The sequence below is a fragment of the Talpa occidentalis genome, unplaced genomic scaffold (genome assembly GCF_014898055.3).
Source record: "Talpa occidentalis isolate TD23 unplaced genomic scaffold, MPIMG_talOcc4v2.1 talOcc4.9, whole genome shotgun sequence".
Classification (NCBI taxonomy): domain Eukaryota; kingdom Metazoa; phylum Chordata; class Mammalia; order Eulipotyphla; family Talpidae; genus Talpa; species Talpa occidentalis.
The window spans coordinates 93,817,524-93,836,011 of NW_023605305.1; the positions used below are offsets into that span (position 1 = coordinate 93,817,524).

The window sequence follows — 18,488 nt, forward strand, 5'->3', positions numbered from 1 at the left end:
TGGAAAAAGGGAAAAAAAGTATGCAATTGCTTACTTAAATCATTCAAACCTATACTTGAGACCATTTATTTGTTTTTATATCTCTTATAATTTTATAGCTACCAAGTCTAGGAAATTAAGATATAAAAAAAGTTTAAAAGTAAGAATTATTTATTCTATTATCACAAAAATAAAAATATTCCTACAATAATTGAAATTTAACTATGTTGGAAAATATCTATAAATGAACAAATAAAATTTTAATTTGTTGTCCCAGCCCATACTATCTTTTATATTTCTAAATACATGAAACTGCCTTTAAAATTATTCACATTAAACAGAATAATTTTTTTACATTTTATACTGTTTTTCTGGTTCAGCACAAAGGAAATATCTTTAAAATGCTATCATACTCTTTACACTCATGTCTTTATTACTTCAATTAACTTACCATATTCAGAACTAATTAGATTTATGCTAAGATCTTCAGATTTAAGAGCTCTCTTCACATCAATCTTTTTAGCCCAGTTTCCAGCTTTTAGCAAAACAGAATCCCTGAAAAACAGTAATGCATTATTGAAATAGTGATCCAAATGCTAAATGAAATACTATACTTACTCTTCAGGGGCCTATTGATTCTAGGCCCACTCTGGTAGTAAACTGAAGTGAGTTACTTTTCCCAAATTTTGAGGTGGGAGAAATGGCATGTTAATGGAGTTACTTTAGCTATAACTTTCCTAATTACATGACCTAACAACTGATTCCAAATTGCACTGACCTCTCGTGTATCGCCTGCTGTTCCCCTCAGCAGTGTATTTCAGTCATTCGGCCTGCTCTGTTCCCCACTCTGTCTCTGGTGAGTCCTCTCACACCCTCCCACCTCCTGCATCTCTTGCCTGTACCCCAGCTCTTTTATGCATAAATAAATAAATCTTTAAAAAAAAATTCACTAACCATGAGTTACATGTATTTGTAACAACTTCAATATTATCTTTTAAATTGATATGAAACAAATTGTATCTAACAACATCATCAACAGAACAGCAACCAATTTTGTGCTGAACTTATTTTAATCTCATATAGTCAAAGCTGTCATTAGACAGTCTTGGTATAAGGGAATTACTAGGTATAAGGGAAGGTACCTCTTTTATATACTGGATATGTTTGCCAAGACCCCACAATGGTGTTATGGAAGTTTACTAAATTTTAATTTGTAAATAAAAACTGTATTTTGGAGTAGGAGGAAGGTTGCACTCGAAAAGTAGTAAGTCACAAATGACTGGGCAAAATCAACACAATAAGAAAGTTCAGCAACAGTGGACCACAGCTACACCTAAAAGTTATCTGTTCACTTATTTCAGATCATAGTGATAGACTGTACACTTTGTTGTATTGAGTACTAAACATAACAACCCAACCCAAAAGATCCAATGCTAATAAGACAGAGAAACTACCCCATTATAGAGGGAGGAAAAAGTAACAATGTATTCCACAGTCATTTTATCTCTCTTTTTCCCAGTGGAATTTTTCTCTTTATAGTATATACTTACACATGAATTCAAATATCAGATATTTTATACTTACATAATTTTGTGCTTAAAAACCAGTTGGTTATCTGTATCACCTATGATTAAGGTAACATAGTGAGAATCTGGAGCTGTTCTTTTAGTTTGCAGTTGTTCAAAGTTTCTTAATATAATAGTCACTACTATTTCTGCCATGGTATCACTGTATCTTGCAATCTTTAAAAAAAGATAGGTATAAAAAGTTTTAAAAAACAACTATTCATGTTCAGTTTCAAGTCAGACATGGATAATTTCGTTACTGAAAAGGCATTCAAAATGTCTAAAAATCAGAAAATACATACCTGTTCCACTTCAAGTTCATATTTTGGTAGATACATCACAGTTTCCTTTATCTGAGTTCCAAAAGGTGGATGTCTATTTAAAATCTAAAAATTTTTATATCATTATATTCTTACCACAGTAAGATTATTTATACATTTTTAAATTAAGGTAACATTGGTTTGCAACACTGTACATGATTTGTAAACATAGGATCACACTGTCAGGTGTATGCTACTACACCATTATCTGCCACCCACCTCAAGCCACCCACAGTTTTAGCAAAATAATTTTTAGAGTCAATAATTTAATAATGTCTGCTACCCAAAAGCTTACTAAGTTAAAATACTTAGACTTGGAGAAGAAAAATTATTTTTTTAGTAGAAATAAAGATACAAAGTGTTAGGGTTTAGAATTCAGATAGAATTCAGGTAACATTAAGAATATATGAATATTAAATACCAGTTCAAGTTCCCTTGCATCTGTTTCTTCTATTTTTTTAAAGGAAGTCAAACCTGCATTTACCATTGCATTTGACAATGTTATACCTGTGGAGAAGTAATCAAATAGCAGTTTTTAAAAAATATATCTTAATCTATTCTTAAATATTGAAGAACTGGGAAAAAATTAAAGACAATTTTTAAAGGTTTTTATTAGTAGTATTTTTAGAAGTTTTAAGTTGTAGTGGGTCTTTGTGGTGGCTTAGGGGTTAAAAGGATCAAGGCTGCAGCCTGAGTTAGATTCCCCCAATCCCACCCCAGGGAGCTAACCCCTTGGGCAGCAGATCTGTCCTGTCTAGCCCTGCTGCTCGCTTTAGTGTATTTCAGTAAATTTGCCTGTTCTGCTTCCCACTCTGTTTCTGGTGAATCCTCTCCACCCCCCACTCAAATTCTGGCCTACCCCCCGGTTTTTCTACACAAAATTAAATAGAAGTTTTCGTTGTATTATTTGGATTGATATTATTCAATTGCTTCATTTATTTTTTAAAACCAAAATAAAATATTCATTTGCTTTATAAAAAATGGAGGAACATCATTGGTTCACATGATGACTCAATGCTAACTTTACCATATCTCATCCATAGGGCCAGTACAAAGAGACACCTACTGTTTCACTCATCTTTGAAAAAAAAGGTAATGTGATTCGGGAATGCATATATTGCTTCATGAAGTTATGCCTCTCTAAATATTACTATTTTACAGGTAGAGTTATCTTTATGGTTATACATCAGAATATTTTGTTTTTCTGCCCAAAATTTCCAGTGCCTTTTCATTACATTTAGAAAAAGTGGCAACTTCCTTACTGTGTTTATACTACTTTACCTCAACAACTTGAGCACAGGCTCTCTTTCATCTAAAGTCTTTACCATTCTCCTCTTGCTGAGTACTATCTAGTCACATTGCCTTTGATTTTGTTCCTTAATTATATCAAGTTCACTTTAATCTTTGAACTTTTCCTATTTCTTTATGCTTTAAGAAACTAGAGTTTAAAATTCTTAAACTTTAATGAATGCATGAATTTATACAAATCCCAAAATAGAAGATACTGGTAGAAGTACAAAGCTTTGAAATACTACCACCTTATCTAGGCACATATATTACTTGTAAGGGTGTGACACTCCTATGTCCTTACTCATATCTTTATTCTTTTAGCATTCTTGGGAATTTCTCTTACTCATTCTTAAGACAAAACGTTTAGTATTCATAATTCCTTAATGTTCATTTCCATTTTCCCTCAAATTTTTTCCTGATTTAATAGTCTATAAACACCGTTGAAAATTCATTTGTGGGGCCTCCCTGGTGGCGCAAGGGATTAAGACACAACCTATGAAGCTATCTGCAGCCACTGCAGCTTGAGTTCAATCCCCGGCCAGGGAGCTACCCACATGGCGCAGGAGACCTCTCCTGACTCACCCGCTGCTTCCCTCAGCAGTGTATTTCAATTAGTCTGCCTGTTCTGTTCTACACTCTGTCTCTGGTGAACTCTCTCACCCTCCACACCTCTGGCCTGTACCCAAGTTCTTGTATGCATAAATAAATAAATCTTTAAAAAATAAAAAAAAATCATTTGTATTCACCATGTTTTTTCTGATGTTTGATAAGAACTTAGATTTACTTTTTTGTTTAGATTCTCTTACTTTTCTATTATATGGATTTTGCTGGGCAATATTTTCTTCTTTCTGGTCAGTTGTACTTAATAAATGTGTTCTACAATTTGAAAGGAATAGAACAAAACTGATGTCAGACTAACAAAATTCCAGAAAGTCAGAAAAACTATTTTTAAGTATAATGGAACTTTTTTGGGAAAATATTTAATGTAATTTAAAATCTGTAAGTTGCTATTTTCTAAGTTTTGTATGGAAACTCCTTCCAAATATAACACTCTTGTCTTTCAGGATGGCATTGGTTTGCAAGGACTTCTGCAGGAAGTTGAGCCTTTCAACCAGGAATCTCTCCTCTACTTTGATCTTACTTTCACCTTCACCATGCTCGCAAGATTAATTAGCTCTCTGCCACCACAGTGACTTAAAGTTCAAGGAAATAAAATGTATGATGCCCTCAACAAACAGGATATCTTTGTTCTAAGGAGTAATGAGACAAGCCCTAAATTCCCATTACATAATTTTTTAAAGCCTCTAACACACATACAAAATTGTAAAACTAGCAAGGCTGTCAGTTATGGGATAACAATCCTCTTTTTGGAATTCTAACTATCTAAGAAGGAGCAGGGTTACAAAGCCAAAAGTGCCAAACTGGAAAACTCCAGAGTTTCAGTCATAACCAGTTTTTGTAATAGCACCCTCTAGAGTTTTCCAGTTCACATCCTGAGCTAGATACCAACAGACAGGTAAAATCAGATACAATCATTTATCTGCATAATCTTTATGATTATAATATTCTACTGTTAGTGAAAAGAGAGAGACAGACAGAGAGAAGATATAAACAGGTGACATAATTTTCTGTAATGAATCAGGAATGGGCAGTATTATGACCTCTATAACTTCTCATCAAGATCAAAACATCATCATTCAGTTCCCTAATTACTAAAATAAAACTTCACTCATGGTCTGAGAACAAATTAAAAAAATAGAGCATTAATTTTTTTAAGTTTCCCAACTGATTTCAAATAGAATCATTTAAGCAGGAAAAAAATAAAAATCAGATTTCCAGAGGACAGTAATTTTTTAGGCCTAAAAACATGTTTTTTGTTTGTTTTGCTAAAAGGTCTATACCTATCAAAGAATAATTTTCCTAATAGTTAAATACAAAACAAACTGAAGACCCTGACAAACTGCCTGTCTGTATTTAGTACTTACCAATTTTTTCCAGCTGTTTGGATACATGCAAAGAGTTTTCCCAAAGTCTGCATCTAAAACATTTAGCTAAAATCAAACTATTCAGTAATACAGCAAACTTCTTTTCTTGAGGAGCCACAAAATCTGATAACCCTGAAAAAAAAGTTTCCAATATTAAGTAGTATACTACTTTTCTGGAAAAAGACTGGAAATCCATTAACCACTGTAACATACATCTTGTAATTCGTGAGCCGCTTCTGAAAATCTTAGAGGTATCTTGTGTCAAAGCAAAGTCTTGTATAGGGATGCATCCTAGCTGAGCCTGAATAAGACTGGAGGAAAGAAGAAATTTCATTATTTCTTTAAAAAATTTATTATCTCTTCCTGGCTGTCCTCAAATAGATGCACAACGGTGGGAAATGGGAAATGGGAAATAAAATCTACTATAAATAAAAAATTATAAAGTCATCAATTTTAAAATCTGACATGCTCAATCAAAATGATGTATGACCCAATTTAAGGCAAGGCTAATGGAAAGTCTAAAATTTCTAATAGAGTGTTCCCAAGATGTTTGTGGAAAAGAATCTTCATGTAATTTGAATAACAACTGATGCAAAAAAAGCACACTGGAAAAAACATTGAGAGAATTAAGAGATTTAGTTTCTAGTTCTAGTTCAGTTCCCCAGTTAAGAATAGCAACATAACCTTGGGTAAGTAACCACGTATCTGGGCATCACTTACTTCACTTGTGACACGAAAGATTTCTAAGGATATCTGAATTTCTTAATTATGTAGCTATGAAACACTAACTTCTGTTGATCAGGCTATATATATCAGCCAGATGAGTTATAAACAGCAGTTTGTATTGTTATATATTGTTATGAACAACAAGTTATTTGTGAGATAAAATTCAATGAAATGTTAGGAAGTCTCCCAGAGAAAGAATGCTCTCTTCTAGTCAAGGAGGAAAAAGAAATTTTTTGGCTAGTTTTGTTTAGCCATGTTAAAAAAGTCACTTTCACCTAAAATCACATCATCTATAAGAGGTTTAACACCAAGATGTAAGTTCTGACAACATTAAGTACTTGGTTTAGCATAAAAGAGTATCATAGCATTTATAAAATGGTCACTACAAGTTGCAGTGTGACCTGAATTTACTCTTCCAATTATTACTCCTCTGTACAAACATCCCATTCTTGGCAGAAGAGTCATCCCATTGTCATGTATTCATTCCTTCACTTACATTTTAGCTTTTACTCTTTGTCCTTCCCAAAATGCCACTATCATTCAATAGATAGTAGATGTGTTCACACTGCCCATTATTTATATATGCATGTTTCTCACTCAAGTTAAATGTAAAGCTCCTAATGGAAAGCATGTTTTTTTAAGCTATCTAGTTTGTTTCAAGAGAACATTCTCAATAAATGTTAGTTGATAAAGAAAAATTGAAATCATCAATTTAATTAAAGTGTGAGATATCCTGGAAATTAATTTCACATTTGCATTCTGACTCCATATTTTTATGTAAATATGTTCTTTTGTGTTAAGGAAACAAAATTTTAAATGTTATAAAAACCTTCAAAAATTAATCACGAACAAATAGTATTTAAGATATTTAAGAATTATCTTTACCAGTTTACTTTCATTTCTCTTGTTTTAATTCTTCCTTCCATTGGAAATCTGTAAATAAAAGCATAAGGCAAAGTTTTATTATTATTTAAACTAAATGAAATATTTTAAAAATTATTCAAAATATATTTAATTTCTGTACCTGATAGTTATCCGATTTGGATCTTTATTCAAAGTATTCAGTGTTTTCTTTTCATTTGTCCTTAACTGTACATCTAGAAATTCCTTACAGCTGGCTATCATTGTGACCTATAAAATTTTAGCATTTGTCCATTTAATTAAGTACATCCTTTACTCCTTTCCTCTCATCTTTCTCTGATTTATTTTTCACACTGCCTTGGGATATCATAGTTTCGTCATTTATCATAATAGAGTTAAAAATTTGCTTTATACATTTTTGGTTCTTTAAGGAGAATTCATTAAATAATTCACTAACAGATGTTAACAAACACTTGTTAGATGACTGCCATTGTGCTAGAAAACTGGTACTACACCAGTAAGATAAAGTTAATAAAGATTGACAAAATTTCAGATATTCAGCCAAGTGCCCAACACATTGAAAGTACCCAACAAAGGTAGCTCCTGGTACTATAGTATTACTATCAAATTATTATTCACCCTTCTATCTCAATTTAGGCTAATTTTATAACAGAAAGAATGCTTTAAATATTAAGAAATTTATATTCTAGAAACTTTCTGTGAGATGACTTTGATCTGTGCTTTGGTTTCTCACATCTGTAAAATGAAACTAATACCTGTCTTAATTCTCTTACATAATTACTGAACTCAAAATCAGATGAGTTAATGTCAACATCAAAGATTTTCTACTATTGATTTCTACTTGGTTAAGTAATAATATTATTGCTAATACAAACCTTTTACTTTTCATCAATTTGTGTGAAATTTTGTTTAATTAATCTTAAAATAATCAACTTAGATTGTTTAATGTCATGGTTTAAATTTGAGAAGAAATATTTTCTTTTACAAATACCTTATTTCAAATTTATATCTCCAGTAAAGGGAGAAAGAACAAATACAGTTACTAGGTACCAACAATATGATTATGGTTCTATTTACTTCTGTTGCTGCAGTTGCCTCCCATTATAGATATCTTTGCATGACTTGTTTTTACTCTTATTTTTTTCCTCTACAATCAGTTCTTTTTTCTTGGAGTGGGGGGGTGAGGCTTATCACCAAATACTATTTCTGCTGTTACTTTTACTCACATGCAAATAATTTAGGGAGGGATTGTAAGTACATGGCATACACGTCCCTTATTATCCCATAATCATGGTAATCTTTCCTAATGTACACGCCACATGGTCTTGGCATCATTCTCAATAATTACACTTGGTAGCCATTGCCAAAGTAATAGGCATTATCACTTAGGATTATATTACTTTTGGTATATATATTACATTCTTTAGCTCTCTTACAAAGATACATCTAAAAATTTATTCTAAGGAGGAATATCCTATGTCTCAGGAGCAAGGGCAGATAATGGGGAGATATAAGCACTATTTGAAATGCTTTCTCTTTTATTCACTTAAATCCATGAGATATACAAATTAGTTGTTTCTCCAATTTTATTTTAAACTATATCATCACATATTTGTTTTCTAGAGAAAATTTACCAGATCCGATAAAGTTTCTTTTCCATTGATTGTACAAAATTTCTTCACTGTCTCAAATGTAATATAATACCAAGCCATCAATCTTCCTGCCTCTGTGGTAAAAGATTGAAAAATAAACATGGACCCTCATCAGTTGAAATGACTTGCTTTTTCATCAGTTTAACAAACATTTCTTTAACATCTATTTATATATCTCCACATAAATATGTGTATAAATATAATTACATATTTCTATTTTACACATATACATACATTCTACTGGTTCTGTTTCTCTGAAAAACTCTGATATCTATTAAGAGCTATTTCATGTAGTGCCAGGGAAAATGGTGTATTATCAGTGCAAATTTTTCATTGTATAAATATGAATCTCACATTTACCATTTGCATATGAGGTAATTCATAGTACTAAATATAAGCTATGAAAAATCAGGTTGTATTAGAAGAGAAGAAGAGCTGAAAATTAAGAGCTACGTAGTTATCTTAAGAAGTTAATAAAAGAACAGCATAGTAAAACTAAGGAAAGCAGAAGTGAGGTCGAATAGAATGAGTGAAACAGAAGTAACTAATATCATAGAAAGGATCACCAAAGTAAAAAGTTGACTCATTAACAAGATTAAAAAATTAATAAAATTCTGTAAGGCCTGATTATAAAAGATGAGAGTAGGCACCAATTATAAATGACAGTTCAAAATATTTTCAATTTTCCTTGAAATTTACTATTTGACCTATGGATCACTTTGTAGTGTACAAACTAAAAAAAGTGAGTTTTAGTCAATGTAAATTTTTTTAAAAGAAAGAAATGCTGTAAGAACTTTTAAGTTGCTAAGAAAGCCCTTTCCCAGCTAGAGATTAAGGTAATAAGCTCTATTTTCTTTCATTTTAAAATAGCTTTATTTAAAAATATTTAGATACTAAATCTATTTACTATTTATTTTTGTATATAACAATGTTTCCCAAATCATGTTCTACAACATTAGTGTTCTTTGTAACATTAACGAATGTTCCATTAATGAATGTAAAAAACAAAAAGAGGGCCTCCTCTGGTGTCACAGCGGTTGAGCCCTGGGCTACGAAGCTGCCCGCAGCCTCTGCAGCGCCAGTTTGATCCCCGGCCCCTGGTGAGGGTCCCACATGGCACGCAGACCTCTCCTGCCATGCCCACTGCTCCCCTCAGCAGTGTATTTTGTATCCTACTGAATGCTGCAATAGCCTATAAGGCAAGTAGGAGGTACAGATGACTAAACTAAGGCTCAGTGAACATAAGGTCACAGCTACCAAGTGCTACAACCGTGACTGAAATCCAGGTTTTTGGTACCCAAACTCTATTTGCCTCAAAGTATTCCAGGTCAAATGAACTGTTACTCGTTTCTGGATGTCAAGTTTTATGTCATGTGTAAATAAAATCTCAACAGAAAACTGAAGATCAAATTTTGTAGCAAAGATAAGAGAACAGAATAAAAAAATAAACTTTGAGTTAATTTACATATTGGCTACAGCTGAAGCTATGAAGGTAAATTATGTTTTCAAAGAAATAATCATAAACTGGGAATAAAGATCCAAGGTCTGTAACTTTAAGTTGCCCATAGAAAAAGAAAAAAGGTCAGAAAAGAGAGACTGATTAAAGCAGCCTAGAGAACCAACGGAGTAGAGCATTGAGGAATGGAAAATTAAATTATCCACTGAAAATGGACAAAGAAGAGAAAATACCATATAAATCATATATTAGTGTGTTTAAAGGCAAAAGAATGGTATCAATTAATTCAAGAACGGAAGGAATAACAGTGGGAGTAAGACTCTTCAGAGTGGAAGTATCTAAGAATAAAGGTAATTACATTAATGATTCTCATTCCCTCTCTAGTGAGACACCCTAGAATACACAGAAGAAAATTCTTACAAACAAAATTAGGTTTATCAGAATAAGGACCAGGGGAATAGGAAAAAAATGTTGTATCTATGGTTAAGAGTGCAGTAACTTATTTTTTAAAATGTAATCTCATTTAAAAAAATTGAAAACATGATATAAAATCAAACATTTCTTTATTGTGTTTATAAGTATAAAATAGAACAACACATTAAAAACTGAAAAATATAAATGTCAAATGATAATAGTCAGATTCTGATTTTTCAAAACTTTTCTATACTTCCTCACTATTATAAAGTTTCCTTAAAAGGATCAATCAATATTTTCCTCCAAAAAACTTCTAATCATGAGTGTTAAAAACTACAGAATATTTTTTCTCTCTTACATATATTCAGAATATAATAGGGGGAAGAAGAGGGAGGGAGAAGATAGAGGGGAAGGAGGTGAGGGGGGGAGAGAGAGAATGAATATGAATTAATGAAATATCAAGGAACCATCCAGATAACCAATGCTTGAATAATTAAAAACTGGCAAAAGACTAGCTACAAGAGTTATGACAGTTTTGAAACAACCCAAGGATTGCTCAGTGAAGACAAATTCTGTGCCTATCAAAAAGTTCTACCTCATTCTATATACATCAGTTCTGTATAAACAGGACTGTATCATGCTCTAAATTTATCATTCTAATAATGATGGTACCTTGTTAAGAACCGAGCTCACAATTTAATTTTTCCACTTCTAAATTTTTGCAGAACATATTTTCTTATTTAGTCTTAAGTAAGCAATTCTTCCTTTACTAATAATGATAAAAAAAATTACCGGTTGGTTTGAAATTAACATCTTCATCCATCTTTATTAAATCAAGAGATGATAAATCATTCAGATTCTTCAAACATAATTCTGTTCAATTATAGAAAACATATTTTAGTAAAATAAGGAAAATAACACAAAATGGAGCTAATTAAATATGCTCCAGTTGTATTATTATATAATTGTTCTGAGAACTATTGTCCCTACTTAAGTGGCAAAGTAAGATGGCAAAAAAGGATTTTCTAATAGTAAAAATAATACAAATAATTAACATTCAATAAGTGGTAAAATACATGTATTATTTGGAGCTTTAAAATGATGTGTGTGTATGCAACTATTTAAATAGGTTTTCCTTACTTTCTGAAAGTAGAGTGTTCCTGTTGGGTATGATTTGGTAGGTTATTTGTTGGCTCTGGGAACACTCAAAATTTATTACATACACAGATATGGTTAACAAACCTTTTTCTTTTACTGTAACTGTCTCAATACAATGAAGAAATAGCTCTAATTAAAACAAATGCTTAACAACATTTAATACTTTTAAAGACTGGTAATGAAATATTGAGTGATTAACTGAAAAATAAAGCTGCGGTATTATAGGGATACATCATTAGCACAGATTAGGATAAGAAGCTGTGGACTTAGTCTTCCTAAAAGGGCCAGATAGCCTTTCTCAACATGCCCATGGTAGATTTCTTCTAGTAATTGTCACCTTGATATGGGGAACAAGAGATCAACTGAGGCCCTGTGAGCCTAGGAAGGCTATTACTTAAAAGAATGAGCTAAGGGCAATGAGGGCCCTGAAGGTTAGAAGAGGCTTCTTTTTTTGCCTAAATCCTTAGCTCTTCCTGATCAAAGAAGAGATCTTCTTATCCTAAGTTCTATCCTTTTTCCTAATCAGAGAAGTAGTTACTGCCCCCCTCCCCTTTATGAGCTAGAAGAATGTAGTTGAGGCGTCTTATTCAGTAATAAATTTATCAGTGACCATGTCCTCCCTCTATCTAAGAATCCTATTTTTCTCTCAGAGCAAGGAAGTGTTAACCCAACTTGGTATCTATCATTTGCTAAGCCTCCCAGTTCTCTCCTTGACATCCCAGGTCCCAAAATGCTGGATAAATATCTCTGGTTCACTCCATTATTCTTTAATATTTACAGTCATGTAAATTCTCCATATGTTATTGAACTAATTTTCCTTTGCTATCCCAAATGATGCTGTTTTGATTACTTGTCAACCAAAGAGAACCCAGAGGGTTAAGAGATGATTTCCTTTGCATACTGACAAAGTCCATAATCAGGGAAAAATTATATTTTAATTAAAATTAAGAGAGAAAAGAAAAATAAACATTTTTAAAGACCAGTGTCATTTTAAAAATAAAAACAAACCAAAATAACACATTATACAAAGGAAGATATTCTGATAGAATAAATGTATTAAGGAAAAAGTACATGTACTAAGCTTTATTTGCACGTGAAAAAGAGTTCATATTTTTTCCTTTAAATCACAAAGATATTTAAGAAAATTTACAAGTCTTCTTACTTTCACATTAATATTTTTCATTAAAATTTATGGAATACATTTTTTTTTTATAAAGGAATACATCTAACCTTGTAATTTGGCTTCAATTCCATCTTTGTTCAATCCAGATACAAAACCTGTATGTTATGAAAATTTATAAGAAAAATTAAATTGAATGGACTGAATTCATCTTTATAGGCTCAGTTCATACTTCGAGGTATAACAGTTTATATCTGGTAACTAGAAAAAGTTTAAATTTGAATTGTGAAAAATTTTACTAAATCTAAGGTGGGAAAAACAATAGATTGGTGAGCTAGAGGGAGGCTTAAACATAGGGGAGGTGCAATTGTATGGGGAATATAACCAAAATGAAAATGCATCCATTGTGCAAAGATGAAAAAAGATGTAAGAATTATAGAAAATAAAATATTTAAATTAAAAAAAAACTGTCATAAGTAAAGGAACAGGAAGTTTGTGTTCTAGGCTACTAATACTATCTCTGTTTGAAGTATATGACAAGTATAATGCATGATAATTATAATAAAAGTATATCTTAATAGCAAAAATAATCTATAGAAAATAAAGTTACAATATCAAATGACTGTCTTTTGCTTATTTTATTGCGTAACAACAGTGACCAGGAAAAGATGTATTATTTTCCTTTTGGAGATTTAAACTCTTTGAATCTATATGCATTAGAATGATACTGAATGAGTTAGGTTTCAATTTGATAGTCAATAATTCCAAGTGTTTTTATTTTAAAACCTATATCACATAAAAGACCCCTCTAGAAGCAACATGGCCAGATACATGTTAGCTTCAGAAACAGTATAAAAATTCCAGCAGCAATAATAGAATATATACTTTGATTTGAATGCCAGATTAGATAAAATTCAATACTTTTTAAAAACTTTAACTTATTTTAAATAATTTTGGCAGTTTTGTTATTTTTTAAGTTAAAATTTTTCTAAAATATCTACTTTTAATAGTGTTGATTTCAAACCTTATTGAGAAACTAGTAGTAAAATAAAAATTGCTCACATTTATCTATTCTTGCCTCTAAATGTATTTGTGAACTATTATTACTTTTTGCTTGTAACCTATTAGTTTCTACAATCTGTTCTTTGATTTATGAGTATATAGATCCAACAGGCTTGAAAAAATTACTTTTACCATAATGAGATGGATTTTTCAAGGCTCTGATATAAAGCAAGGTTGACCGTATCCATTCCAAAGCAACATTCACATCTGTGATGGTGTGCAACACTATCTCTGCATTTAAATGCTCGATAAGATGTCTGTGCAAACTAATAAAAAAAATCTTTGCATTAGTTATATGTATTTCAATGCTGTAAGTTTTTTTAGCTTCAATAATATATTAAATAATTAAATAATGAAATAATATATTCATTGCTACTTTAATAATTCAAGAAATATAACTTAATTTTCAAATACATAAGACAAAACCCTAGACAATCAGTTCAGCTTTTAAAAGATTACAGATTTCTCTCTACTTCATAGCTCCAGAAGACAGACTATTATTTTAAAAGTGGGTAGGAAGTGAGAGAGTTCAGCAAAATAGCAGCAGAGTAAAGATTCCAAATTCACCTCTTCCACAAGTGCACAACGAAATTACAGCAAAACAAAGTCAATAACACCTGAGAGATAAATGGATGACATACATCCAGAACAATGGTGCAGCAAAAGAAGGTAGGAATAACTAAACTGTTTGTAGGGCAGTGCAAACCACCAGAAGGTTGCGGTACAGAGATCCTCTGCTGTTGTTAAATCATGGACACATTACAGGGATTATACAACATGATCAAGTAGGATTTATCCCAGGGAAGAATGGATGGTTTAATATATATATAAGTCAATTAATGCAACATGTATCAACAAGAGTAAAGATAAAAGTCATGTAATAGCAACAGATGCAGAGAAAGCACTAGATAAAACTCAGCACCCACTTATGACAAAATCTCTAAACAACATGGGACTAGATATGTGTTAGCTTCAGAAACAGATGGAACCTACTAAATATAACAAAGGCTATAAAGTACAAATGTACAGCCAACATAATAATAGTGAAAAATTGAAGGCTTTCCCTTTAAGGTGCCAGGGACAAAATAAAAATGTCCACTGCCACCACTTCTGTTTAATTTAGTATTAAAAGTTTTATGGTGCAATCAGACAATAACAGTAAATAAAAGGAATCCAGCTTGAAAAAATAAGTGAAACTATGCTTACTCACAGATGATATAAAACTGTATGGAGAAAACCAGAAAGATTCCACCAATAAAACTATTAAAAATGGTAAGTGAATACAGCAAAGAGGCAAAATCAACCCACAAAAATCTATTGCATTTTTATAAACAATGAATAAGAAATTAAGAAAATAATTTCATATATAATTGCCTCATAAAAGAATAAAATATTTAAGAATTAGCTTAACCAAGAAGGTGAAGGACTCATACAATATAAACTACAAAACTTTATTAACGGACTTAGATCATCAAGTAAGGAGGTTGAAAGATATTCCATTATCATAGATGGGGAGAATCAATATATTGAAAATGATGGTTCCACCAAAAGTGATATGTATATATATATTAAATGTAACCCCTATCAAAATACTAACTGTATTCCTCATAGAAATTAAACAAAAAATATTAAAGCTTATATGGAACCATAAAAGACCTCAAATACCAAAATCAATACTGAGAAAAAAGCAGAGGAACAGAAACATCATATTAACTGCTTTTATACTATAAAGTTATAGTAATTAAAACAATATGGTATTGGCATAAAATAGACACACAAGGGAACAGAATGGAAAGTCCAGAAATAAATCTATATCAATAATTTATGATAAAGGAGCCATGACCACACCATGGGGAAAGGAGAGTCTCTAACAAATGCTGCCGGGAAAACAGAGCAGCCTCATGTTAAAGAGTGAAGTTGGATGACTATAAATCCATGCACAAAAATAAATTCTAAATGATTAAAGACAGATACAAGACCTACAACAACAAATATATGGGAAAAAATATTGGCAATATATTTCATGACATAAACGACAAAGATGTTTTTGGAGATTTGACCATTATGTCGAGGGAAATAAAAGCAAAAGTAAACAATTTTTCTGGATTACCTCAAATTAAAAAATTTTAACAGAGGAAAAGAAAATATAAATAGATTAAAAAGACATCCTACTAAATGAGAGAACATATTTACACATTATACAAAGGGTTAATATACAAGATATCTAAAAAAGGTAGCCAATTTAACATTAAAAAAAAATAAGCCTGTTAATAAATAAATAGCAGATCTGAGGAAACAATTCACCAGAGAGGATAACCAGAAGACCAGTAGACACATGGGAAAAAATTCATCATTGCTTTTAATAAGGAAGATAAAAATGATACCTCATTATTATTTTGACCCACATCTCCCTTATTAAAAATGACGATGAACATTTTTCCTTGGAAATTCAAAACCACAATGACATATCACACACCCATGAGAGTGGCACAGATTTAAAAGATACCCAACCAACAAAAAGTAGAGAGGATATGAACAAAGAATTCTATTACACTGTTGGTGTGAATGTAAACTGGTGTAGCCATTTTGTAAAATGATATGAATTTACCTTAAAATCTTAAAAATGGAAATACCGTATGACCCAGTAATCCCATTCTTGGGTACCTACCCAAAGAACACGAAACCAACAACTAAAAAAAATCATATGCTCTAAATGTTTCCTGCAGCATTATTTACTATAGTTAGGACACAGAAATAATCTTAAGTGCTCAATGAGAGAGGAGTGGATCAAGAAGATCTGGAATATCCACACAATGGAAAATATCTAGCCATAGATGAAATGTTGTCACTTACAACAAAATGGAATGAGTTCAGGTGATTATGTGTAGTAAAGCAGGTCAGAATGAAAAAGACAGATACTGGCTATTTACATAACAAATGATTCAACAAAACAAAATACCTATAAAAACGAGCAGATACAAATAAATGAGGTGGGGGAAACAAATAAAAATAAATATTTATCTGTATATGCATATATGCATACAAATATATATACATAAATGAAACAAAAAAAGGGTAGGCAGTGAATTATATCCTATTTTTCTAAGAGTAATATAATCAAATACTTCACTAAAAGATCCCAGATTGCCTAACTGTTACCAAACAAATTTTTAAATGTAAAGAGATGTGAAAATCATATACCTCTTTACTAATATGACTTTTTAGAATACGAATACATGCTAAGAAACACTGCAGAATAAAATGACTATGCTATCTTTTTTTAACTCTTAAATTTCTTAAAAGGACACAAACTTTCTAGTTAAATTATTGAAAATTTCAAGAAAATGGTCTCAGACAGTCCCTAGCCATGTACCTTTTAATATATCAAAAGGAAATATATAGGCTATATTAACATTATCATTTTATAATATGTAATTACCTGCTTTCTACAGTGTCACTGCAAGCTAACATCTGAATGTACTTCTCTCTTGTACTTAATCGAGTCATAATAACTGCAGTAGCTGTAGTGTCAAACTGGAAATACACACATGGATACAGAGATATTTAGTACAGAAGAACACCTGTTGATACCAGTCCTCTTCACTAACTCAAGACTTATATTTTATATTAAACAGTTCCCTTGTCTTAAGTAACAGGTCAAAAATGCAGTTTAATGCTTCTGAAATGAAATGCTAACTGAAAATTTAATTTAAAAATCTTTCGAGAGTACACACATCAATATTTGGTTTCAGTGTAACATAATTTTGGCAGTGGCAAAGTCAAAACTTAATCGGATAAAAAAATGTAAGATTTAGTGTAGTTTACATATAATCTAATTTACCAAATAAAAATATAGATTTGTATAACAGTATTCTGACATTTTTTGAAATGATGTCCTCCTAAAGTTTCCCTTAGTACTAATGAATGACTTGCTTTCAAGTGTTTGTCAGAGTAGGGCATGCTTTGTTAACATGTTAAGTGATGTTTAATTGTCACAATACCTGTAGACCCCTATTGGCATTTTGTGCCAGAACTCAGGAATACTACAAGTTCTGCATTGCATGACAATCCAATACAATGAAACACTGTCCCATACAAAATGCTAACAGCATCCCAATTCAGAATAAAAAACAAAACAAAAATAAAAAGCTTAAAACGAGAAAAACCTTTAATATAATACACCTTCAAAAACCCTACCATTCATTAACCTAGAGGGGTAGGGGAGTCTATCTTTTTTGTAAGACTTGTTTTATTCCTCCATTAAAATAGATTTTTCTCAGTTACATTCATTTTTAAACCTAATCTAAATATCAAATAATAATTAATAAAATACTAATGTTAATAAAGGGATCAAAATATACACACAAAGGGTTTCCTGGTTTTTACCATGTCTTTAAAATTATAGAAAGCTGGGCCTCTCTGGTGGTGCAAGGGGTTAAATCTCAGCACTATGAAGCTATCGGCAGCCACTGCAGAGTTCGATTCCTGTTCAGGGAGCTGATCCACATGGCACAGCAGACCTCTCTTGTCTTGCCTGCTGTTCCCCTCAGCAGTGTATTTCAGAAGATCCACCTTTTCTGCTCCCCAATCTGTCTCTGGTGAATCCTTTCAGCTTCTGTACCTCTGACCTATACCCCAGCTCTTGTATGCATAAATAAAATAAATCTTAAAAAAATAAAATTATAGAAAGTAAAATTACAAAAAGTAAAATATCACTTACTTGAGGTCGACCAGCTCTACCAATCATCTGCAGAATATCTGTTTCACTGTACTCTTCAAACATTCCTCCAGCATAATGCATTGTAGATTTTATAACTACTAGATGAGCAGGCAAATTTACTCCCATAGCCAAAGTACTGGTAGTAACTGCACCAGATTA

At 31.6% G+C, this 18,488-nt stretch overlaps 1 protein-coding gene across 5 annotated transcripts in view; it reads right to left on the bottom strand.

Annotated features, from left to right (window-relative positions):
- HFM1 (helicase for meiosis 1) overlaps positions 1-18,488 on the bottom strand; it is a 71,270-nt gene that overhangs the window by 30,571 nt on the left and 22,211 nt on the right. For all 5 annotated transcript variants that reach the window (XM_054691718.1, XM_054691721.1, XM_054691720.1 and 2 more), the window contains 14 exons: positions 18,330-18,475; positions 17,049-17,143; positions 13,742-13,875; positions 12,658-12,705; positions 11,062-11,142; positions 8,382-8,473; positions 6,890-6,996; positions 6,751-6,798; positions 5,353-5,450; positions 5,140-5,271; positions 2,286-2,371; positions 1,847-1,930; positions 1,564-1,721; positions 431-534 (listed from right to left, as the gene is read on the bottom strand). In XM_054691718.1, the coding sequence (XP_054547693.1) occupies positions 431-534; positions 1,564-1,721; positions 1,847-1,930; positions 2,286-2,371; positions 5,140-5,271; positions 5,353-5,450; positions 6,751-6,798; positions 6,890-6,996; positions 8,382-8,473; positions 11,062-11,142; positions 12,658-12,705; positions 13,742-13,875; positions 17,049-17,143; positions 18,330-18,475 (1,413 nt within the window). The remainder of the gene's footprint in view (positions 1-430; positions 535-1,563; positions 1,722-1,846; positions 1,931-2,285; positions 2,372-5,139; positions 5,272-5,352; positions 5,451-6,750; positions 6,799-6,889; positions 6,997-8,381; positions 8,474-11,061; positions 11,143-12,657; positions 12,706-13,741; positions 13,876-17,048; positions 17,144-18,329; positions 18,476-18,488) is intronic.